Source organism: Typopeltis vanoorti, chromosome 7, assembly GCF_054136105.1.
Source record: "Typopeltis vanoorti isolate ZY-2024b chromosome 7, IOZ_Tvanoo_1.0, whole genome shotgun sequence".
Classification (NCBI taxonomy): Eukaryota; Metazoa; Arthropoda; class Arachnida; order Uropygi; family Thelyphonidae; genus Typopeltis; species Typopeltis vanoorti.
Genome location: NC_143555.1, coordinates 63679756 through 63706835, shown reverse-complemented (window position 1 = coordinate 63706835; position 27080 = coordinate 63679756). Strand labels below are relative to the sequence as shown.

The 27080-nt window shown below is 34.0% G+C and overlaps 1 protein-coding gene across 2 annotated transcripts in view; it reads right to left on the bottom strand.

Annotated features, from left to right (window-relative positions):
• Nucleotides 1–27080, bottom strand: part of Nup98-96 (nuclear pore complex protein Nup98-96) — a 610292-nt gene that overhangs the window by 488513 nt on the left and 94699 nt on the right. For both annotated transcript variants that reach the window (XM_090395312.1, XM_090395313.1), the window contains exon 5: nt 2071–2289. In XM_090395312.1, the coding sequence (XP_090251438.1) occupies nt 2071–2289 (219 nt within the window). The remainder of the gene's footprint in view (nt 1–2070; nt 2290–27080) is intronic.

The window sequence follows — 27080 nt, the reverse complement described above, 5'->3', positions numbered from 1 at the left end:
AGTCTTTTGGAGCTTTTTCCTTGTTTTCGGGTATAGTTGTATAGGTGAAGTAGCCATTCTATGGCAGGAAGATGCTTGATCATAATTCATCGTATGTTATCTGGTCCACATGAGTTATTTATATCTAGTCTCTCCAAGGTATCTCTCAATTCAAAGATTGTAAATGGATCCCAGAATAATTTGTTTTATATTTTGGGGAATTTACGGTGTTTTTTTGCTGTTGATAACAAATAGGTTCTTAAATTTAAATTTGTTAATAATATTATATTCTGCATGGATTCAAAGCATACTACAACATGGTATTTTAAGTTGGGAAGGAATCAATCGCACTACGATGAAACCTCTAGTTTCAACTCAGAATGAAGTAATTGAAATCTTAACTAGAAACAAATACAAGGATACTGCAGTGTGCAATAAATACACCATACTAAACATACTATCCCTTCGATATTTATACACTTATAGGGAGCTGCTATTCATAAAAAACAATAATGAATACGTAAATATCAAACAAGCTTTCCTTAATAGACGTAAGGGCCTAAAATATAGTTTTTAAAGCAAATAAAGAAGCAATACATGAACATTATACTTATTTAGCATCAAAAATATCCAATACACTACCTTTAACAATAAGCAATGAAACTAACCCAAACAAATACAAAACTATAATGAAAGAATATTTATTTTCTCACAGAAATGAGGAAGCTCTTTTCAAAATAATTGTATAAATGATTGGTTTTAGCATATTTGTATTAAAAAAATCCAGTTTCGGATGTAAAATGTAAAAAATTTAAATGCTATTTAACTACTTGGTTTTATTTTGTTCGTAATTAATATTATGCAACTTTCTCTGTACATATCAGCAATGATTTTATTATGTTATTATATTATAATAATATATAATATGTATATTATATGGATGTACATATGTGTATATAATGATGATACATTAGAAAACATTTGGTAACTTTATGCATATTGTAACCTGAAGAGCTGTTACCTGTTAACAGCATTATTGCCTTTTTTGAACTCAATGCATGTGTGCACTTCAGTGACCTCCATAAATAAAGGGTTATTTAAATAATAATTTATGTACGATGTTCTTGTAAGGTGGAATTCCTTAGAATGAGACCGCCTCAGCTTAGTGGTACTTATAACGCTTTAAAAATTCATGCTTAGACACGTTTGAACAAGTATAGTATAAGTTTTCCTGCCATTTACGTCATTTTCTGTTGGTCCCTTCTTAAGGCCTATTCTTACGATATATTGTTTTCCCACCATTAACAACTTGATGTGGACACTATTTCCCGTGATTTGCATTTTTTTCTTGGGTGGCAATACTGATTTTTGAATAGATTTCTGCAGAAATCTGAGCATTTCTGTTCCCAGATGGCGTTGCTTTCAGCTGTAGTTTCGTTTCAGCCATCACGGTGACTTGCACGCTTGCAGCAGTAACGTAGCAATGAGCGATACCGTGATATTTCAATCACAGTATAAAATGATATTGCAGAATTTCTGCCTACATAATTTAGCATGTGAAAGTTGCTTTCAAGTTGCAGTGGTGGATTATACATGTTAGAAACATGGAGAAAAAAAGACAGAAAATGTATTTCGGTAGAAGAAAAGATGGCAATTCTGTGACGTGTAGATTGGCATGCCGGAACACGTGTGCATTGAGCAAAATATCTTGGACTCTCCGTGTCCACTTTGAACATGATAGTAAAAAACACGTCAAGCATTGAACTCAATGCAAAGCAATCTGGCGCTATGTCAAAAAAAAAAAAAAAAAAAAAAAAAAAACGAAAAGCAAAAACAATCCACAATTAAAGATTTTTTTAAATAGATAAATGTAAGTGATTGTAAATTCATTTATTTTCAGTTATTAAATTTTGTAATCTAGTATGTAGACTCACATACTAGCAGTGTCATCTTTTAGCCTTTTTTTAATGTATATATGTATGTACACACACACACACAAAATATATAGATTATTTTGTACACATTTTTTTTTTTAATGATAACAGATCAACATTTATGAAAAATTCAGAAAACAGAATATGAGCTGTTTACTTGAGGAGCCAAAAAGTCCAGAAGATGGCTGTTGCTGTTGTGGTTGACCAAACAGCCCGGTACCAGTTGATGTGCTCCCAAAGGCACCAAATGTAGGTCTTGGTGCACCAAACGCAGAAGTACTGCTCGTACTGTTAGTACCAAACAATCCAGTACCACCAGTGTTTTGCTGAGTGCTGGTTCCAAACAGTCCTCCTGTAGCAGGTGTAGACCCAAATCCTACAGAAGTTTCACAAATTTAATATTAGAAAATATATGTTTATCAATTAGCATAAGGATTTAAAATTAAGTTAAATTTCTATGATAAAAAAAATATATATCAGGCCAGAGATTCTTTCCTTTCCTAAATGATCTGGCATTTGAACTATTGATAGCATCTAAAAACTTTTTTTTTTAAATGGACCAATACATTATTTTTAAAATTAGCTATTACATCACATTATGCTTCCCAAATCCCTGCTGAATGTCCTATAAGAATTTCACTATAATGGTAACTCAATTTTTTTCATATGATCATATTTTACAATATTACATAAAACCTAATGAGGTCCTGGGAATGGTTTTTTTTTTTTGTCTGAATGCAGAACAGAAGAATCTACATTTAGGGTATCAAATAATAGTGTACTTAATGTTATATCTAATATTATATTTAACTTTCTCCTAATCAAATAAAAAGATGGATACAAACATAAGTGGATTCTTATATAACTCCATATTTACTTTAAATGGGGAAAGAAAAAAAAGTCTCATTCTTATGTCAATCTTACCCATAAAACTGGCATATTTAGTACATAAGAAGAGGCCAAGTGTTCTTGATAATCCAAGAACCATGCTCTAAAAAACCAAGCACATAAACTTTGTCCGAGCCACCTCCAATAAGTTTCCAAGCAACCAAAATCATCTACCACTTAGATTTCACATAAATCACTGCCCATTGAGATTTTAACAGTCTATGTCTGAAATCAGAGTTGCTATCCACTCAGCTAATTTGAACAGCAGAGCTCTTTTGCCATCAATGGAATCAGCAACATTATTCTGTCCAGTTAAAAGAATTCCAATAGTATGATAGTAGATGTCAAGTGCAGCATTCGTACAGCAACTGTCTTGGATTGAATGAGAATTTTTAATAACCAACCCTACAGATAAAATGAATTTTTTTTCATTGGAAGTTTTTCCACTTGGTTATATTATAAATTAAAGATACTAAGAAATTATATACTTGGTTTAATCCTTTATCCAACTGTAAACAAACAAGTTTGTGCCTGAACCATTTTCAGGACTGGGGCAACTCATATAAAGAAGCTAATGACTTCACATCACTTGCCTTAGTATCCCATAATGCAAAACAAATCTCCTTGTGGCCATGTATAATGCATTATGGGAAGGGTCATAGCATAGCATTATACAGCTGCAAGGAGATGTGCTTTACTAAGGCAAGTGATGTGAAGTCATTAGCTTCTTCATAAAGAAGATAAAGAGAGATAAAAGAATTAGCAAGACTTTTCCTTGAATTCTTGGAAATAAACTATGAATGGAAAAAAAAAATTTTTTTCTTTTTTTGAAGTAAAAGAATAGGATGGAAGATAAAATTTCTTAAAATAATCTCTTAACAGTTATTTTGAAATAGGCTTAAGTGCTTAAGAAGCCCTGTATTTATTGCTATAATAAAATGTCTTAGTTATTTTGTTTGTCTGTGCAGCATTGGGAAGTTTATTAAATCAAAAGGTTCCTCTTAGAGTTTCTTCCTCCACACATTGGAACTTTATAAAGTGTCAACTCTTGACACTTTATGAAGTCCATAAAGTAAGACCTCATGGTGCATCATCCACACAAGAATGTATGACTGTATTCAGAAGAGAGAGCAGTTAGCTTCAATGATGACTGTTTTCTCTGTGACTTCCTCCAGTCATGTTACTATAGATATTGTTGCTACATTGTCTTTTCTGTAGGCATTTCCATGGACACTACCCCCACTCCACTTTCCTCTCGTTATGTACAAACACAAGCAGCTACCAATCAATAACTATATACAATTCAGCTCCAAACTAATCGAACCAACTTCCCATCCTACCGCTTCAACTGCCTACACCTCTGCTTTTGGTAACAGTCTTCCTCATACTGTTTTCCTCCAAGCCTCAAGAAACATGATCAAAAAGCTCATAGTGTACATATTTAAGTAAATAAAAATCCTGTTGTTTATTCTTCTAAAATGCATAAAAACAATGTATGTTTTTGAGAAAAGGAGCCCTAGAAATTATCTTCATTATAGATTACTTATATACATCCTGAAAACAATAGATTTTTTCCAAGTCTATATAGCTTTAGTTTAGAAAAATTTGTGTCACAGATCATGGGCAAGTACAGCATGACACAACTTGTCCATGCTCAGTATGAATGGGCGTATCTTTCTAATGCATCATAAGAAACCATGCAATCTCGACTCTGGAATTGTCTGAATGTTCCCTACCCAAAATCTAGATTAGATTTGAACTGAATCTAAAAAATCCCTACACAAAGTTTACTGTCATGATGTAAAGAAATATTTCCAAAAAAATAAAAGAGATACGATTAATTAAAAAAAAAGTGACAAATGATTAATTTCTGTTAGTTATAGATGTATCACTTGCCAAGTTATACCTATATAGCCTTCTTACTTGATTCCTACTCTAAATCCTGCAATGTCTATTGCCTATTGGTTTCTACCATGAACTGGATGTATTTTATTCATAACAGAACAGCAATATCACTTGGTTATCTTTGTCTGTCAACCAAGTTTTCCATTCATGGGTACAAAAAACAAAAAAAAAAAAAATCACAAACAACAAATATACTTCAAGGTAAACTCATGCTAAAAATACTTTCACACTCATAATCTTAACATGAACAGAATGACATGCACCACCACACACACGAATCAAAATCTGAACTGTGGTTTCTTACATGGCAGCCTCAACAACTACCACCCAACTCAGTTTCCCAGCTACCTATGCATGATTACTGCCAGAAGAAGGGCAGCATATGCACAGCCAGTGTGCTATCATTTCCAGTCCTTTTTAATCTAAAAATTCAAATAATCTCTGATTACCTCTGAAGATTTGTTTTCTATAGTCTAATTAGCCAACAAGTGGGATCATCTTCTTTGAAGATAATGCTGACAACATAAACTGGCTTTCCTTCTCAGATCAAGCTGGAAAAGTATTTGCTCTTATTAATGATTAACACAAACTACTGACCATCTACTGAGCAGAATAGCTGATAATTCCATCCCCCCTCCAAGATATTTTTTTTTATCAGTCCTTCATCCAAATATAATGCAGATGTCAACTCTGCTCTTGGTACTCAGACCACAATCTTGTTACCATTTCCTTTTCTTTGGAATGACCTTTACTCTTGGCCAATTGAAGTCATGCCTGTTGCCACTGCAATGTACACCAAATGGGATTACCTCGGTGATTTCTGCTCATTTTTTCAAAGATTCTGAATATTGTGTTTTTCCCCTCTTCTGATTAAAACATTGCTTCATCTTAATAACTGAATTCTTAATGGAATTCCTGATAATCCTTAATCACTTTTTACCACCCTCAAACCAGCATTCTATAACAAGTGTGGCAGAGCATTCCAAGATAAAAATTCAACATATCTCCAATGACTTGAATCAAGAACTCAGTACACTACAGCCTAGCAGCATCCATAAAAATTCATAACCTGCCTGTCTTCTGCTTAAACAGTCAAGCCTTCTGATCCTGACTAATCTCCTGGGCACAAGTTCTGTCTTTCAATGTTTCCATCTCTTCTGCATCGAAGTGACATTATGGTAACATCACCAAAAGATAAGGTTGAAATCTTAGCTCTCAAATTCTTCCTCTCCCATTCTTTTAAATACAATCAAGTTACACAAGTCAACCATGCTAAGGAGTGTTCACTACAAGCCTTTAGATCGCATACAAAAATCTTAAGTCAGAATACCAATAAGTTCTCTAGTCCAGATTTTCCCTCTCCCTACAAATGGGCTCAAAATATGCATAACACAATTAACACCTATCACATACTCCCCATCCCAGATACCCTATCATTTGGCATCTCTATATCTCTAGCTATCTGAAGGGGAGAAAAAAGATAAGCTAGTCATCAATTCAATCTTCTTGAAAACAGCAAACAATTCTTAGCCTTTTCTTTCTGGTATGTAGAAGGTATGATGATACTTCCTAGTATCATCTCTACATACCAGATCTCATATCCAGCAATACCCACTTCTGGACATAAGCCATAGAAAGGAAACATGAACATAAGCCATTTCCAGAGCATTATATGGGATAGAGGTTTCCTCACTAAGCTACCACCTGATGTCTGTATTCTTACCCTATCTGACTAACTGCCAATTTCATCTGTGATTATTCAATTGTGTCAGGGTGGATGACTTCTTCTTACTGAATTTCTCTAACAATGTCAGGATAACCGAAGGGGTTGGTGTTTTAACCCACTCATCCCCCTCCTTACTGTTTTTCTGATGACAGTAATCTTCATCATCCTTTCAGGGATTTTGGTCCAGTGGCCTATTCCATCTTTTCCTTGGTCATTGCTGACTTCTAGATTTTCCAAATGACTGGTATCAGAGTATTTTTTTGGGTAGTCTTGAACTGTCCATTCTTTTGATAAGTTCAATCTACTTCTTTCAGTATTCATATACTTTGTCCAATACAGAGTCTAATTTTAGTTCTTTACATATTTTTGTGCTGCTTCTTTTGTTCTTGAGAGCATAGCCTGCTGTCCTTCGCAGGAATTTCATTTCTCCAGTTTCTATTATTTTTTCTTCTGCAGTTTTTATAGTCCATAATTCACTTCTGTACAGCAGAGAAGGTGTTGTCAAAACTTTATAAATTCTTATTCTTGTATGCTTTTAAACTTGGTTAGGTTTGAAAATATTATTGATCATTCCTGTTATCTTTAGAAAATTTGAAATTTGATGTCAATGATACAGCATATCCAAGGTATTTGAAGCAGTTAATTTGTTCTAAAATTTTCTTTTCAATCATGATTTTACATCTAACTGGAAATGGTACTTTAAAAGTCCATGATTTTTGTTTTGTCTGTTGATATTTGCATTCCAAATTTTTTCCCACTTATGTTTAAAGTGTATATTTATTTTTGAACTTCACTTTCACTTCTTGCTAATATTATTTGATCACCTGTTGACAGACCCCCCTCTGTTTATTGATTTCCATTCTGTAACTTTTTCATTGATTCTTACAGCTATTTGGTTGTTCTGATACAAGTTAGTTATTGCAGCAAGCAGCTGGCTTAGAATGATGTTTAGATTCTTGAATATGGTCCACAGTTTGTTCCTTAAGACTCTGTCAAAGGGTAGTCTGGTAGTCTACAAATGCTATGTACATAGCATTTGTAGACTACCAGACTACCCTTCTGTTGTCTTTGTAATGTTTTTCCATTCAGATTTTTAATATAAAAGCTGGATCAATGCATGAATGTCCTTTTTGAAAGCCATTTTCTTCTTCACAAAGTTTATCTTCTACATATGATTTAAGTTTTGACGTTAATATTCGTGCATATAACTTATAACCAGTTAAACCTACTGAGGAATAAGATTTATTCCTCAGTAGTTTTCACAATTGCACTTATTTTTTTTATATATAGGAATACAATTGCCTTATTCCAATTTTCTGGGATTTTTCCTTGCTGACAGATATTGTGAAATAATTATAAAAGTTCATTTGATGAATGGGATGCCTACATATTTTAAAAGTTCTAGGTTTATTCCATCTTCTCCAGGGGATTTTCCCGATTTTCTTTGCTGCATTGCTTGTTAGATTTCTTGTAATGTTAATGTTCTTCCACTGCATACTTAGTAGTAAGCATTATGTCAGTTTTAGATTCATTACTATCTTGCCATAAGTTTTACAAGAAATCCAGCCAGGTTTTTTCTTTGATTCATTTAAGCTTCACTTCTTTAGCATCCGTATTCATATTCCTTAGAATTTTGTATGCATTTGGTCTCTTCACTGTAAGATCTCTTTCCAATTTTGCTATGAAGTTATCCCATGTTTCTCTATTCTTTTTTAGGGGATGGATGTGCAAAATATGATCCTCTCAACTAGAATCACATAGTTGGGGAGGAGACTTGCCCTAAGTCTTCCTTCTCAAATGAGAGAAGGGAGACTTAGGGTAAGTTTGGAAGCCCTAAGGTGGCAGCCCCACCACCAAACAAGGATACAGATGGCCAGTAACCAACCTAGCTGAATCTTTTCTTACTCCGATGTCTCAAGAAAGAAGTAACTGAACTGTCACTCTGGAAAACAACTCGAATAGGTTAACAGATATGAGCAGGATAAAGTAATCTTCTTTATCCTGCTCATATCTGTTATTCTAGAGTGCAAACTGGCTATGTTATATAAATAATGTGTTTATTATCCAGTCTAATGGTCTAGAAAGATTAGACACATTTTTAGTATTTAAGTACTAAACATCCAAAAAGGCACTTCACAAAGACAGAAAAAAAATAAAAAACTATCTTCCCTTCCTGAACACACCAGTTACATAATGGTTCGCTATCTTTTTTTTTGTTTAGAGGAAACCTGCACATGATGGAAGAAACTTATATAAGTAGTCACCATCACCTTGATAGTATGGCATCCTTTTCCAATTCCAATTGAAACATTGGTGAAGAAGCTTTTTACATCCCAAGTAGCAAGGATATCTGTGGAATTAAGTTTAATGTCTTTTATTTTGTTTATGAAATCTTATACAGGAGCCAGGGTTATTTATTCTAATGACACCTCATGCCACAGAACTCAGTTATCTTTGCAAAACTTTTTTAGCCAATGACTAAAACGATTATAAAAAAAAAGAGAAATACTACATGCTTCCCTATCTCTTGCCACATTCAAAACCTAAGATCCATAAAAGACTTTAAGTTTTTCAGGAAATGACAATGTATACTAAAATATTAATTAAAAAACTATAATCAACACCTTCTAATATTTTGGCAATGCTACATTGCCATCTTCTGGGAACATAAAACTATGATATGTGCATGCAGGCACCAACAACGAGCAAATAAGGCAACTGGCAATGGTCCTAGAGTCCTAAAGGTACCTCCCTAGTGGGCTAAATTGGGTTGTCTTGGCTGTTGGGCTAATGTTCTTGGGATGCAAGCTTCCCAAATTTGGTGCAGTCTAAGAAAATCAGCCTGACAACCAAGACAATCCAATTTAGCCCGCTACAGGGCACCTTTAGGACTCTAGAACCAATGCCAGTTGCCTTCTTCAGCCTCATTTGCTCGTTGTTAGTGCCTGTGTGCACATATCATAGTTTTATGTTCCCAGAAGATGGCAATGTAGCATTGCCGAAATATTTGAAGGTGTTGATTAAAGTTTTCTAATTAATATTTTAGTATACATTGTCATTTCCTGAAAAATTTAAAGTCATGTATAACAAACATATAAATTTATCTACAAGAACTGAGATCCACAAGATGATATCCCACCTTAAAGTTTAAATTCATATACAGTAATCGCTCAATTTACATCACCATGTTAGGAAACCAATTTGTAGCAAGTTATCTAATGATCTGGTTATTTGAAGATTGAATAAGTCTGGTGGTAAGATTTATATGGTGACTATTCATAGCTGTATTTTTTAAGGAAATTATAATGTAGACCATTATATTAACTAAGATAAATTTAATACAGTAATCCCTCGATTAATGCACCCCTGATTCGTGCGCCTATATACATCTTAAAAATAAATGTTACATATTTTAAAAATTTCATATCTATACATTTTTTTTGGCTAACTATTTTAAAAAATCACTCACCAGGATGAAATAATTTAGTTACCAATTTAAAATATGTTACAAAGTTATTTTTAATGGCATACTACACTATTTCCATGTACACTTATGTATACTATGTTCCAAATTTTTATTGCCAAAATTTATTACCCTTCGACACTTCTGCGCATGTCACAAAAAAGAGAATCCATTCCGATAATAGGGTAATCAACCAAGTCTTCTGGGATGAGTTGTTTATTATTACACGTCGGTAAATTAACTTATCTTTTATGATCATTGTAGTTTTTAAAGTGGTAATTATTTTCTTGTATAACAGTTGAGAAATTTTATCTATAAAGCAAGTGATTTCATGTGTTGGCGACCAATTCGTACATCCTTCACTTCTTTCTCCCCTTCAATGATGACGTCCAAGAGTTAATTAAATCTCATTCTGAAGAATTGAGTGATTCCGACCTGCTAATTTTAGTTGCGCAGTGGGAAGATCCCGAAGAATATGAAGAAAATTTAACCACTGATAGTCAGCCAAAAGAGATTTCACAGAAACAATTTAAAAATATTTTTCTTACAATCGAAATTTTTAAGCAGCAATGCTTAGAGGCTGATTCTGATGAAGAGAGGAGCAGTAAAATTTGTAGAAGAGGCAACAGGACCATACCGTCGGTTGTATGAAAAAAAGAAACAAAATGCCTGCCAAACTACGCTAGCTCAATTCTCTGTTAAGAAGTAGAATAATAAATTTATATTATGAATATATTTTATTGTCTTTCAGCTTCATGGTTTTCCTTTAACTAGGCCCTGAGACATACGTTAATTCTTTTATAAAAAAATTAAGGTTCAAAAAAAGAAATTTGAGGAATGAATTATACTTTTTCCCATAGGTTATCATATTCGATTAATGCGCCTGTTTTAAGGAACGCATTAGATGCACTAATCAAGGGATTGCTGTACTTCCAATATTTCAGCAAAGTCAAATTACCATCAGCAAATAAAAAACATAAGATGTGCACCGTGGCACTACACTAAGTAATGAAGATGAATCATTTCAAATGAGAGTAGGCCTCAAATCCTAAACAGTGCTGCCTCTGGTGAGCAAAACTGGGCATCCTTGGCTGTTGGGCTGAAGTGCAGAGGATGAGAGCTTCTGAATTTGGGGCAGTTCCATGCAACCAAATTTGCTGAGATTTGGACAGTTTCAAAAGCATAATCAAGAAGTCTTTCATATTTATATTTGCTGTGATGGATACCATGATATAAATATGAAAGACTTTTCCTTGAATTTGCTTCTACTTTATGAAAATATCCTAATCTTAACAAATTTGGTTGCATGGAAATGACCCAAATTTGGGAAGCTTTCATCCTTCACACTTCAGCCCAAACAGTCAAGGATGTCCAATTTAGCCCACTATTTAGGACTACTCTCAGTTAACATGCTTCATCTTCATTACTTAGTGTAGTGCCTGCATAACATGTATCTTATTTTTTATTCCCCAGTGATGGCAATTTGACTTTGCCAAAACATCAACATCATCAAATTCCTGACATATACTCTAGGGCAGGGGTGTTCAACCCGTAGATCGTGATCGACCAGGGAGCGATTTTTGGTTGATCTCTTGTGTATTCCTCCTTACAAATTTAATTAAAACTGAAAACATAATATTTTATTTATCATTATTTTGTATTATTTTTAATTCACTTTAAGTGTATTGCTAGTGTTTTTTATTTTTCGTTAAAATTGTCAAATCAGTAATTTTCTTGAAAGTCCGGGTAAATGAATGAATTTGGATCAGTGGAAGTCAAACAGCGTGCCGAGTGAATACGATTATAAGCAAAGTGCAAAAATTCGATTGTAGCTTAAATATTCTAAAGCACATTACATCGATTTTTTACTTAGATTAAGTCCCATGTGAATATTGTAAAAAAATGAACTTTATTTGTCATATAATTTGTATTAGATGTTTTTGTAAATTACTCTTTTGAAGCTAATTTTATATACTGATTTAATAAGAATATGTTAAAGTGTTAAAAACAAAGGCAATGTTTCTGTCACCGAAGCTGTACGTGGCAGCATTAGAAAGATTGTTATTGAAACTTGTATGTATGAGAAAGGTTTGCAGGCTCTAAGTGTAAACATCTCCGAAGTCAGTCAGAAAGAGTTCAAACAACTTTCCAATGGCCGGCAACTTACAATCAAAAGAAAGTGGAGGAGAACAAAAAGCATGCCAAACTTGAAACTTAAGATGAAAGACTCATACCGATTCTTTGGGGGGTTGCCAAACTTCATGCGAGGTCTCAGACGAAGCCTAATAAAAAGGGACTGAAGCAAGCAGAAGGGGGTCCCGGTTCCAGAATTGCTATCATAGAGGAGGCTGCCCAGTCCAGATTCGCCGTCAGAGAGAGAGACTGCCTAGATCCACGTTGCTTCAGAGAGGAGATTCCCATCTCCATAAAGGAGCTTCTCGGTTCGAGATGTTGCTAGAGAGAGACTACTTCTAGGCCACAGACGAGATTTAAAATTGCCGAAAGGAAGAGTTCCAATTGCTAGAGAAACGTTTCCATGACAGGTTAATGTCAGACATTCACCAGTGTGTTGCGTTTTCATTACAATTTGATGAATCAAATGACTTCACTGATATTCTTCAGTTAATGGTATTTCAAGATTATTCAAGTAAAGAAGAAATTTTGAAAATTATACGATTACTGGGAAGGACACACTAGGGGAGAAGACTTTTTTCGGCATTTGATGAATTTGTGAAACAACACAAACTTCCGTTTTTTAAATTGTGTCTATTACTACTGATGGTACTCCTGCAATGATAGGTAATAAATCAGACTTCATTTCATTATGTAAAAACGATGACAAATATCCAGATTTTTTAATGTACCACTGTATTATTCACCAACGAGTACTGTGTAGTAAAAGATTAAACACAAAAGATGTTTTGGATATTATATTTAAAATTCTAAATTCTGTTCAAGGAAATGCCCTGCAATGGCAGTTATTTAAATTACAGGCAGATGATGATAGGGAACGTCTGTTGTACAATAATGTTCGCTGGGTCAGCAGAAGTCAATTTTTAGAAATATTTCTTGTATTAATTAACGATATAAAAAATTTTCTTGATGAAAAGGAGATATTTATCCAAAATTGAGTGATAAAAGATGGTTGTTATCATTTTTAGTAGATTTCTGTACGAAATTAGGCAATTTAAATTTAGAGTTACAAGGTAGATATAAAAATTTAATTGACATGTTAAGTTCAATAAAAACTTTCCAACAATACTTACTTTTATTAAAGAAAAATATAAATGAATAAATGAAATCGCGAATTTAGACATCTCCCATATTTATTAAAAATTTTTGAACAAAATCAAGGAATGCTTCGTTTAAAAGAATTTATTCGTGAAATAGAATTAGTTGAGGAAGAAATAAATTCAAGATTTAAAGATTTTAATAAAACTGAAATGACTGTATCTTTTATCAATAATCCATTTCAAGAAAACTTGAGCATCACAGAAATTTCAAATAAAATTAGTGGGCTGTTTGATATAAACCAAGCTGAAGTAGCACTTGCGATAATAAACATTCAGAATAGTTTACATTTAAAATCAATAAACAATGAAGTCATTTGGAAGTATGCACATGAAAAATTCCCAATATTAACTGATATTGCGCGAAAAATTCTGTCGTGTTTCAGATCGACATACTTATCAGAATCTGCTTTTTCAAATATGACCGTCATAAAAAATCAATTAAGAAACCAAATTAAAAATGATCATTTGGATGATTGTCTGCAATTGGCCACTTCTTCATATCAACTTGACTATGAAAATATTGCGAGGTCCAAATTTCACATTAACTTTTTTTTTTTTTTTAATCAACCAGCATTTCCTGTAACTTGTGAGTTTGTAATCAATCTGTTCTTTTTTCTAACTTTGGTTTTCCAAAATAGAGAAATAAATATTGTATTCCAATATATTTGTTTTTTTTTTTTGTTGTATTAAATTATGTTGTATTAAAATAATTAAAAGTGAAAATAAATTTTTAAATACACAAATAAAGTTTTAGGTTGCGTATTTTTTTTTAGTTGTTTATTTGTGCATAATCAGATTGGGGGAATGTGATCTATATAAGAGAGTAGATTGCTGAATAGCTTATATATAACAGAGTAGATCGCCGAATAACTTTTTATAGAAAAGTAGCTCACGTAGTCACGCCCGAGAAATTTGCTGGCACGTCAACGATTTACATGTGATATCCTTTTATATGCTTATAAATTATTCAGCTTTTTTTTTTTAATTGTTACAATACATACAAGTTAAATTTTGTTTTATAGGAGGAGCAGCTATGAAGACATGAATTTGATTGGTGGGGTATTAACAAAAGATCACGCAACCCAAAGACAAATGGAACCGACAATTTTTGAGTTGAAATGCTAATTCTTTTCAACCAAATTCCATAACATCTGCAACTGTCATAACAACATTCACTATATATTTCTTAGTTTTAAGACATTCACGATGGGATGTCATTTATCGTTCTCATTATTGGTGGGCTCAACTCACACAAAGTTTCAACCCATGATTGGATTTTATTGCCTTGTTTGCATTTGAGCTGGAAGGGAACTCACACAAGCATTATATGGCATGTTTCAATTCGTGGTAGAATTTTATTTGAAGTTAGCCTCTGATCTGTCATAATGACATCGAGAATTTCAAATGCAATCAAACAAACACTTATTTCATGTAATTGAAAAATTGGACACTCGTTTTAGTTAGACACTGTGTTTCCGGTGCAACATATGGTTTTCCTTGCCTATACAGCGTAGTTTCTGTGAGAGGGGGTACATGTGATTCATTAGTTTGGCACCGTTTTTATTCCAGCTGTCTCTAATTGAACTATTTGTTGAGAAATACATTACACTGACTGCAAAAGCCTCTTCAGGGATACAATAAAACTATTTTTTTTCCTTGCATCTACAGTAGATAATGGCTGTTGGGGAGGGTGTGTTTTTTGTGTGAGAGGTATATATATATATATATATATATATATATATATATGTGCAAAACCTTTTAATGTCTTTTTTCATAAAGTGAAATCAGGGGTGCAAGTTATATTCGATGATAAGCGTTCGTCGACATCGACACCCTTCTGTTGCTTCCCCTGCTCCGCTGACTTCTATGGTGAGTTACAATGCATAAAAATTTCTCTCACTACCGTTTTTTTTTTTTCCAAACCAACATCATTAAAATCAATTTAATAATGCAATAATCAATTTTAATACTAAATAATATTATAAATTTTTGTTGATCAGAATGGGATATGTCAATAAAACTTACCAGAAGTTAATTTAATGATGTTGGCCTGAGGAAACTCCAATATTTTAGCATTAGTTCTGTGATTGATAACTAATTTAAATGCGTACTTTTATATTTGTCGACATGCTACACCGTTACATTAAGGGTATTAATACTCTTCATGATTATGCCATAATTAATTATTAATACTTATTTACTAAAATAAATAGCCAAAAGGCTTCACATCGGCGATACAAAATTATATAAATTAAGTGGATATTAAACCCAACATTATTTCAAAGCCGACTACAGAAACCATAGACGTTTCTTGTGAAATTTGACCAGACATCTTACGGGAATACACTCTCCAAATTTCCCACGAAAATTCTATAGTTACTGTAGTCGGCTTTGAAATAATGTTGGATTTAATATCCACTTAATTTATATAATATCAATGCTTATGTTAGTTTAATGTATGAACTTTAAAAAAATTGGAATGGTATTTATGAGTAAGTTTGTTGGGACTGAGCCCTCTAATACTGTAAGAATAAATAAAAATACAGCCTATAGAAAAAGAATTGAGAACGACTGATCCTTAGGATTCCCTGACTTTTCCCTTTTCTAATCGTACGTGCATTCATTATGCATTTCGCACCGTGCATCTGCCAGTAGGCAGAAATATGCAGCGGAAAGTGGGAATTATAAAGATAATTTAATTTAGGCATAAAATAAAATGTTGATTTTTTTGAAATATAAAAAATGCATTTGATTTAAGTTGTGAATTATTTTGTTACAGTTCTACCGAACATGGCTGGTGAAAATAAAAAAACGAAAATTATCACAGTCAAGCAGTAGAGAGTTCCAAAGCTGGTGGACTGAAGAGTATGGCATGATTAATAAAGACAATAAAGCAATATGCGTTTTATGTTCCAGGACAGTTGTGTGCAGAACGTCGTCAGTAAAACGGCATTATGAGACAAACCATAAATCGCTCCTTGAGAAGAGCAAGGACGAACAGAAAGAATTTATTGCTTGTGAAATTAAAAATAGGAATATCCAGTCAACAACCCTAATGAAATTTATCGGCAGTCGTTCAAACATAACTGCTGCTAATTTTTTTGCCTCAAATGTAATTGCTAAACACGGGGAAACCTTTTAGTGATGGGGAATATATAAAAGAAGCATGGTTAAAATGTGCACTAGTTCTCTTTAAAGATTTTGAAAACAAGGAAAAAATTATTCAAAGAATAAAAGATATGCCTTTGGCTAGAAACACGGTGAAAGATAGAATCATAGAAATGGCTAAAAATATAACTCATCAGCAAAAAACAGATAAAAAATCTTCTGGTTTAATTTCTCTTTGTCTTGATGAGAGTACTGACATAACAGGATCAGCTCGTTTAGCAATTTTCATTCATTATTGTGTTGGGAATAACATCAAAGAAGAACTGATAAGTTTAACATCATTAGCAACAACAACAAAAGGAATAGATATTTGCAACGCAGTTGTAAATGCATTTACTGAAAGAGATATAGATCCCTCCAAAATTGTATCAGTAACTACTGATGGTGCTCCCAGTATGACGAGAGGAAAATGGGTTCGTCAATTTATTTACCAATATATTGGACATTCAGTTCTGGGTTTTCATTGTATTATACATCAACAGGTTTTATGCACAAAGGCTAGTTTCAAGCCACTGGAAGATATGAGCATTGTAACAAAATTGGTCAATTTTATATCGGCACGCACTTTAAATAAACGAAAATTTATAGAATTATTAAGTGAGGTAAACTCTGTGTACAATGGTTTACTTATGTACAACAACATCTGATGGTTAAGTCGTGGGAAAGTTCTTCAAAGATTTGTTGAGTGTTTAGATGAAGTCAGACTTTTTTTACATAATGAGAAAATCATTGAAAAATACACGTCAAATGGCTTTCGAAATTAATGTTTTTTACTGATTTGTGTTTACATTTAAATGAATTAAATGTTAAACTGCAAGGTGTTAACAAGACAATTATTGTCACGTTTGATTTAATCAACACATTCAAAGCTAAATTACCAATTTTTAATCGTGACGTCATTTCCAATACCTTCCGATATTTTTTAATACAAAAAACGTCTTTGCAGATCTAGAATCCCATGAAAAAACAGATCAAGTTAAATTGACAAAAGAATTTTCTACAGTTATTCAGTTGATAATCAATGAATTTTCTTCAAGATTTACGCAGTTCAGGCAATTTGCAGAGACATCAAAATTTATTTTGCATCCAGACACAACATTAACAGATAAACTCAATTTGGAGATTTTCGAGTGGCTGAATTTGGAAGATATAGAAATACAACTAATCGATTTTCAATCTAGTTCTATATGGAAACAAAAGTTTGTAGATTTTGTAGATTTCCGCCAAAAATCAATCATTTTCCATTATTTCCAAGAAATGACTTGGAAATAATGGAAAATGATTGATTTTTGGGGGAAATTAAAAAGAATGCAGAAGAGGAAATATTGAGAACTTGGAATGCCATTCCTGAAACCTTTTGTTGTTTAAAAAACTAGCAATGGCTATATTATCAATTTTCTCCTCTACATATGCTTGTGAGTCATTATTTTTTGAAATGAATTTTATAAAAGACAGTTTAATAGAATGATTGATGAATCTAGTTCTGCATGTGTATCACTAAGTGACAAAATATGAATCTGATATAAAGCATTTGGCATCTAATGTACAACAGCAAAAATCTCATTAATAAATTGATATACTGATATTAGGTTAATATTGATTTGTATACGACAATGTGTATGTCAAATGATGTGTTCATTATTATGAAATTCTATATTAATTTTAAACTTGTCTCAATAAAATTCTGCAATTAATTTTGTATTAATTAATGTTAATTAATTAGGTTGTATTAATTAGTTACTGGCATGCCCGGCACGTCAGCAACTTGATTTGTAAATTTTTGGCACATGCTGGCACGTCAGTAACTCGATTTGTAAACTTTTGGCACGCAGACATAAAAAGGTTCACCACCACTGCCCTAGGGCAGCGCTTCCCAAACTGTGGGCCGCGGCCCCCTTGTGGGACGTAGGTTTTGTTGAGGGGGGCCGCGAAATAATGATAAAAAATTTTAAATGTTTTAAGACTAAGTAGATTTTTTTATTTTAAAAGAAATGTATTTAACTTTTATTATTTCTTTTTTGTTATATTTTATATTTTAATGGAAAAATTCACACATTGGTGTTGGTTCACAAACTTTGTTTCCTGCGTATTTCGGTGCTTAATCAATATTAGTAAATATATGCTTATTCATATGTTTCATTTCAAATTTGTACGGTTATGAAGTTCTCTTGTGGGATCACTTTCAGAAAGGAAAGCAATACACCAACTTCGTAACAACAATGACATTATTATCTTACCTGCTGATAAAGGGAATGCAACTGTAATCTTAGACAAAGCTGACTACCATTCTAAGATTAACAACTTGTTAAGTTCTAATACGTATTCTATGCTAGAAAGTGATCCCACAAGAGAACTTCATAACCGTACAAACAATCTTCTGAAATCAACTTCTGAACTTCCCAGACATACAAGACTATCTCTCCGCTCTCTCCATCCCCTCATTCCTCGGTTGTACGGCTTGCCTAAGATCCATAAGGCTGACACCCCTTTACGACCTATTGTGGAAGGGATTGACTCACCTACGTACAATCTGTCTAAATATCTTGCAGCTTCTTTAAAACATTTAGTTGGCAATTCTTCTTCCTTCATCAAAAACTCTGAAGATTTCATCTCTAAAATAAAAAATTTGAATCTTTTAGACTTGGACAGAATGGTGAGTTTTGACATCGTATCTCTGTTTACGAATGTTCCTACAGATGAAGTTCTGAGTCTTCTTAAGGACAAGGTTTCTAAAAAAGTGTTCGCTCTTCTAACTCACTGCATCAATTCCGGCTATTTCTGCTACGAAGATAAAATATACAAACAAACTAGCGGTTTAGCTATGGGTAGCCCTCTATCTCCAGTCTTAGCTAACTTTTTTCTAGAAGATTTTGAAGAGAAAGCTATTTCCTCAGCTACTTTGAAACCTAAACTGTGGTTACGTTACATTGATGACGTCTTCCTTATTTGGGGACATAGTTTAGAGGAACTGCAAAACTTCCTAAACTATTTAAATAACCAACATCAAAACATTAAATTCACATCAGAACTAGAGATTAATGGCGTTCTCCCCTTCTTGGATCTAAAGATCAGTAGATTTCCTGACTGTCTTAAATTTTCAATTTTTCGAAAAACCACCCACACTGATAGATATTTGCATGGTTCTTCTCATCACTTCCCACCTCAGAAACTGGGCATCATCTCCACCCTCGCCCATCGAGCAAGATGTCTCATTTCCACAGGAGAAGACCTTCAAACAGAGCTTAACTTCCTAAAAAACACCTTCCTAAAATAATGGATATTCGTCTCGTAACATCATGAAACGTTTGAGACCACGCCAACATCCTCGACAAGAAGATGACTCCAACCCTATCACTCATATACAGTTACCTTTTATCAGCACTCTTACCCCAAAACTAGCTAAGATTTTGAAATAATTCAGCATAAAGACCGACTATACTACGCTGCCAAAACTTCATTCTTTTCTGAGTCGACCAAAACCAAAACACAACCATCTGCATTTTCCTGGTGTTTATAAAGTTTTATGCGGCTGTAGTCGACCTTATTTTGGCCAGATAGATAAATCTGTTTCACTTCGTCTTGAGGAACATAGACGTGACATCTCCTACAATAGAACACGAGCGAGCGCCCTTTCAAGTCATGTCCTTTTCTTGGCAAACTCTAACCTTGAAGAACAGCCACATCAAGTTGACTGGGAACGCACTACTAATTTATATATTTGCAAGGATGAATTCGAAAGAAGAATCATCGAATAAAAAGAAATAGTTCTGGACCCTTCACATTTAAACAATAATCTTAGCTACAATTTGCCTGATTCCCATAGCGCAGTAATCCAGTACTGGCGCTCAAAAATTAGCTGTCGCACACATTCTACTCATGCCAACGGTAGCACGCGGTCACCTATTCAAATATGACTGTTACTATTCTGCTTTTTATTAAGCTGGAAAGTTCATTTTTTACCGTGTTATTTTATATCTTATGTTTTGTATTTCTCACCTGAAGAAGTCGGAGCACCGATGAAACTAGTTGTGATGTATTAAAGGTTTTTGTTATACTTTCTCGGGTTCTAGTCAGTTAAATTTATTTTTATAAATATATATATATATATATATATATATAATGAATGTTATGGCAGTTTCACATATGGAATTCGGTTGAAGAGAGTTAGCATTTCAACTCAATTGTCAGCTATGCTTTTATTTTTCAGTTGCGCGATCTTTTGTTAATACCGCACCAATCATATGCACGTTTTAATAACCTGCCTTTGTCTGTTTCGCATTAGGCTTAATTACCGTAAAGGGAGAAAAGTCACAAAAGAGAAAAATGTTCCTTGTCCAGGGATTCCCTTATTCAGGTAATATTCACTAATTTCATGTTATCAGTCTGTGGTGTGCCAGTATCGGTAAGTGGTGATATTATTTGATCTATTCTACGTTAAAAAATTTAACCCTCAGATGGATAAGTGGCTGATAAAAAAATAAAAAAAATCTCGCAAACAATCAGAAGAAGCAGAAACAGAAACAAAAAAAAAACAGAAACATAAAAAAAGGACAGTATTTCATATTTTACCAGAACAGCACGCATTGTCCCCAGAACCAAACAGTAAGAGGCAAAAAATGTAATATATGCATTTGATTTTTGCAATATTCGCTGTGTATGTTTTGTATTGAATATAAATACAATAAATATTATAATAATATCTCTCTCTATTACGATTTTTTTCGAGGGGGGCCGTGAAATATTTTAATTTTTGCAAAGGGGGGCCCTGACATCCAAAAGTTTGGGAAGCACTGCCCTAGGGGATTACAGGATCTTATGATAGTACTACATGAAAGTTGCATCATTCCTAACTTCCTATAAACAATTTTCCTCCAAATTAGCCTGTTATCTGTCAACATTCCAATATTATTAGATCTTATATAGGCAGTTTTCTCTGAAAGTACCCAAACACACATCAATGACTACGTGCTGTTAACTGAAGCTCGACACACAAAAAAAATGGAATGCCTTAACAGGCACAAAATACATAACACATACTGTTCCCAATCTTTTAGACACCACCGCCTCACGACCCACACATGACAACTCCATCAAAAATCTGTCATACCACATCCTCACACCCGACAAAATCACCATCGTAAACAAAGGACTTAACTTCGAGATATCCCCTAAATATGTACCAAAAAAAGACATCATCATCGAAATCCAAGCAAAACCTGAAAATGACCCAAACAGAGACACAATATTCCAAAAAATAAACATTATAAATAGCAAAATAATAGTAAAACCCAACATTACTCCCAACTTACAAAGAGCCCTTTTATCTTTAAAGAAGAACCCAGATATCATGATCACAAAAGCTGACAAAGGAGACGCTGTAGTCATCATCAACAAAACCGATTACCACAACAAAATAATGGCCATCTTAAACGACCAACACACCTACCAAAAAATCCACAATGATCCTACCCCTGACCTCATAAAACAAATAAACAGCACCCTACACACCTTAAAAAGCTAAAACAAAATAGATAAAACCACAATGAAACACCCCCCGCACATGCACACACCCCCTATATGTTGAAAGTTTATTTTTCACTTGGTTAATAAATTTAGTTTAATCCTTTATCCAAGTGTGAGCAAACAAAGTTTGTGCCTGAAAGTATCTTCAGGACTGGGGTAAGGTGGTACAACACCTATATGTTCGGGAACATCAAAACCCACAAAGACGGTTATCTGATACGACCCATAGTCTCCTACAAGAACACCACCACAACTCCTTTATCAAAATTTGTTTGCCAAACTCATCAACCCACTACTAACAACGTCTATCTGTATGATCAAAAATATGGACGACCTATTCTGGAAAATAAATAACACCATTCCATCCCATGATGACATCCTCACCTCACTAGATGCAACTTCATTATACAACAACGTGGATGTCCCCAGAACATTAGCCATCGTACACACACAACTCACTGAGGACCACACCCTACACACATGCACAAAATTAACACCAAATGACATCATTAGCTTCATCAAACTCACAATATTCGCCAACTTCTTTAAGTTCAACAACTCCTTATACATTCAAATTTTTGGTCTCCCAATGGGCCAAAACATCAGTGGACAACTAGCAGAATTATTCCTGGCACACACTGAATCACTTCTAATCCCCCCTTCCCCTGGCACCACCTTTTATGGCAGATACGTAGACGATATTCTATGCATTGGCAAACCCTCACACATCTCCGCCTTACAAACATCCCTGAATGATTATAGCAACAGACTACAATTCACCATGGAAACAGAACAGAACAAATCCATCAATTTCTTAAACCTGACATTAATCAGAAGCCATAACAGGATAGCTACGAAGATATTCCACAAACCCACACATATCGGAAACTACCTCCATTTCAATTCATACCACCCATATTCCGTTAAAAAATCAGTCATCCTATCACAATTTATCAATGCTTACAAATTCTCAACCAGCAGCAATTATCTTAACACGGAACTAAAGTATTTAACACAGGTTTTCAAAAATCGCAACTACCCCACACATGTAATAAATTATGCGAACAATACAGCAAAATCCTGTCTTAACAATAATACAAACAGACTTCCCGACATGCATGGTCATCAAATTGCCATACATCCAAAACACATACAAAGCCTACAAATACATTTTCAAAATCACGGACTATAAGCTAGTATTCACCATGAACTAAAAATTAGCAACTCTCCTAAAACCTACTAAATCTCTCACACACAAAGAAATATTCGAACACCACAACGTAGTCTACAAATTTCCTTCTCAAAAAGACTGTGACGTCACCTACACTGGCTCTACAATTAGGTCTTTATGGACTAGACTACAAGAGCACTTCAGGGATTGCAATATTCCCATTCCGGAATATCTGAACACAAAAAAAACATCACAACATCAAAAAGAAAAACAAAACACAGGGTGCAGGGAAGACAGAAATTGCAGCTCACGCCCTTGAACTAAAACATATCCCCCAAATCGACAAGGCCATAATTATAGACAAACAAGACAACGAAACAATGCTTAGAATATCCGAAACTATTGCCATAAAATGTGATGAAAATTCTATCAATGTCCACCGCCCCTACCTAATTTCCGAATGTTGGACGATCCAGAACTTATAAATTAAGCCACGCCTCCGGCCATGTAGTGACCACAAATGCCCTAATTTGGCAAATGCAACTTGCAGCCTTGACATAGCCCTACACTCATTCCAACAAGGTTCCGATGATGGTCAGACGACGACTGAAACGGTCTACACCCTGTTAACCCCCTGTCCCAGTTTCCACATAAGGATACCCTTCCCCTTCATTTCTCCCCCCCCCCCACACACACAAAAAAATGCAGCTCTAAACAAAATAATATATATATTATTAATAGTAACCTGGGTTTTCAAACTTATTTTCCGCATCAAAACATACCCCATGCCCCCCCCCCCCCCGTTTATAAACAACCTTCAGCAGAATCATGGAATTGGAAGTCATCATAGAACCAAAAACGAGGTGTGTACAAAATTTTTCCACCTCTTTTATTCTGCCATAATTGCCTTCTATACTCACCCATAATGCCCTAAAAATATATATATATACTCCTTTTTTGAGTAATGTTAACCAATGTATTAAAATAAGGGACACTCCTAAACAAAAACAGGCTATAATAGCCGTAATTATATTAATAGATCTTATATTTCTGTCTTCTAAGTCACTTTCTACTGTATCAATCTACCTACATCTTGTTCTTCCTCTGGGTCATTTCCATGCCATCCTAGCAAAGAATACTTGTTTAGCTAATCTTTCCTCTCCCATTCTGTTTAAGTGGCCATACCACACTGGGATTAGCTCTGATAAACATTCCTGACTGCTAACAATGTCAAGTCCTTTCCTAATAGCCTCATTTTTAATATCATCTGTTCAGTCTTCTAATCTTTCTCAGGACTCTCATATCTGTGGTCTCCAGTCTTTGATCAAGGGTTTTATTTATAACCCAGCTCTCAGATCATAAAATATGAGGAATATTCTATCAAGAAAGGGTATTTGTGGAACTACAAGTCAGGTTATTGTGAAATGCTTAGGAAGAAGCTTAAATCTGTATCATGGCATAAAACACTGCAGAGTAAGAATGTTAGTAGTGAATGGGATATAGTTAAGGGTGATCTAGAGGAAGCAGTATTAAATTGTATATCTCGACTAAGGGTAATTGGGTAGGAGTTAGATGGATAATTAATATCATTAAGCACAAGCTGCAGAAGAAAATGCTGTGGAAGATATATAAAGAGAAAGGACTAGCAACTCATGAACAGTACAAGGCTTAGGCAAGAAATGTGACCAGCATAGCAAAATCAGATTATGACAAGAATTTAGCTCAGCAGGCCAAAGGAAATCCCAACGAGTTCTTTTGTTATGTGGCAAGTAAGAGGAAGAATGACTATGGAAGATTAACATTAATGAGTGATGATGGTCACAAGGAGATGGAAGTGGATAAAAACAGTTGAGTTAGTAGGTGGCTACTTTGCAAGCATATATCTCCTTAGTGAGGTTACTGCTTTAACCTATGTGACAGACACTAATGTGAGAACAGAGGTAGATGAACTGGAGGTCCTTACGATATTGCAGAATCTCAATGTAAATAGAGCTGTGGGATTAGATGGGATATCAAGTTAAGGTTTTGTGAGAATGTGCAAGAGAATTGACTAAGACTTTGACTAAGCTGTTAAAGTCTCAGCTCTGGTAGATATCCAAGGAAGTGGAAAGAGGGTAAAATTATTCCTTTGCATAAGGAAGGTTCTAAGACTATAGTAACAAATTATAGACCAATCAGTATCTCAGGCGTGGTGGTAAAAGTATTAGAAAACATTGGTAAAAAAGAGAATTTAAGAATGGGTAGATAAAAATATGATATTGTATGAGGGTGAATATGGCTTTGAGCAACCCTTCACAAAGCCATATTCACCCTCATACAATATCATATTTTTATCTACCCATTCTTAAATTCTCACCCAGTGGTGAGCTATAAGGGGCTCGTGCGAGCCCTTTGTTAAATTTTTCTCAAATTGGCAAGCCCCTTATTCTTCTTGTTTACTTTATTTTTTATGAAAAAAAAAAATTGTTTTGAAACATATTAAGCGACAAACTCATACTGTAACCTAACAAAAATTAGACTATTCGGCAGCGTATAGATTATTTGGAATTATTGTTTCAACTCCTCTATGACGAATGCACCCAAGTTTGAAAGTAAAATAAGTGCATGCGTTATCTTTTTTTTGCACTCCGTGCATAATAGGGAAAAACCCTACTGCCCGCACCCAAGACCGGCTAACTTGGCAATGCCTGAGGAAGATTCTCAAGTTCCTCACGTCTTCGACGGGAATCGAACCTGGGACACTCCTTCCTCAGGCATATGGTTGTGAAGCGCAACGCCACTAGGCTAAATGCACGGACAAACTCATACGCACTACAAAGCTGATAAACTATTCTTGAACCAAATAATTAGCTCAAATGCAGTACTAAATAACCATGGATTTACCTTTTGTGGTAAGATTATCATTGAAGAAAAAGAAATAATCCATCATCATTAATTTCTTAATATGGACACTCAAGGGAGATAAGATATTGTGACAGCAATAATTAGCTTTACATTATTATTAATCTCCTGTCAACAAATTTTCTCTAAATTAATCTATCACTTGTCAAGAATCCAATACTCTCAGATATTATATTTCTGTCTTACAGGGCAGTGTTTCTCAAATTTTTCTGACCACAGCCCACTAACTTCTCCCCATACCTCACCTTTTATTAACTGGTGCTATTTTACCACCAGAACCAAGTACAAAATTGTGGAGTAGTTGGCATAACTTACACAATCATATTTTTCATTAAGCTGGAGAAAAAATTACAATAGGAATGTATGTATGTAAAATTGGGATGATTGGTTGGTTTATAGTTTATTTGGCACAAAAACTACAAAGGTCATACTGTGCCATACTAAAGGTTACAACATTAGCATTTACAGAAAATTGTAAACAATATGTCTGCACAAGAATCTAGTTTCACAAAGCAGCATCTCTAGGTAAACAGAACTGCTGCAGAGGGCACAGCAACACATAAGGTCAGAGGTTAATACAGTAGTGCAAAAATAGTTAACAATATAAGTTAATACATAATATATGAAACACTAAGCCAAGGAATACAGTATCTACGTATATGTAAAATTATAATAGATGCCTTTATAGCAGTACAAAAATAGGCAAAAAGGGATTATTATATAATATGCATGGATGATCTATATATAAACAAAATTACTGCAGAGGTTTCAGCAGTACATAAATAGATAACTATAGGTTAACATATGTATATACAAAACAAGTCAAGGAAAGCAGTGTCTACATCTAGTAAGATTACAACAAACATTATTATACTAATACTTAAAGAGTCAGAAAGGAATTATTATACAGCACTGATGCATAAAACTTAAGTTTAGTATTATGGTATTTACATATTAACAAAATTACAGCAGGGTGATACAAATACACAAGATCAAGGCCCATGGTAATACATAGATGGTCAGATTTAACCTAATGAATAATATATATGTATAAAAGTTAAGTTAAACAGAAAAAAAAGTATCTACATATAAACAAATTTATGTCAAATGTGTTTGTACAAATTAATTC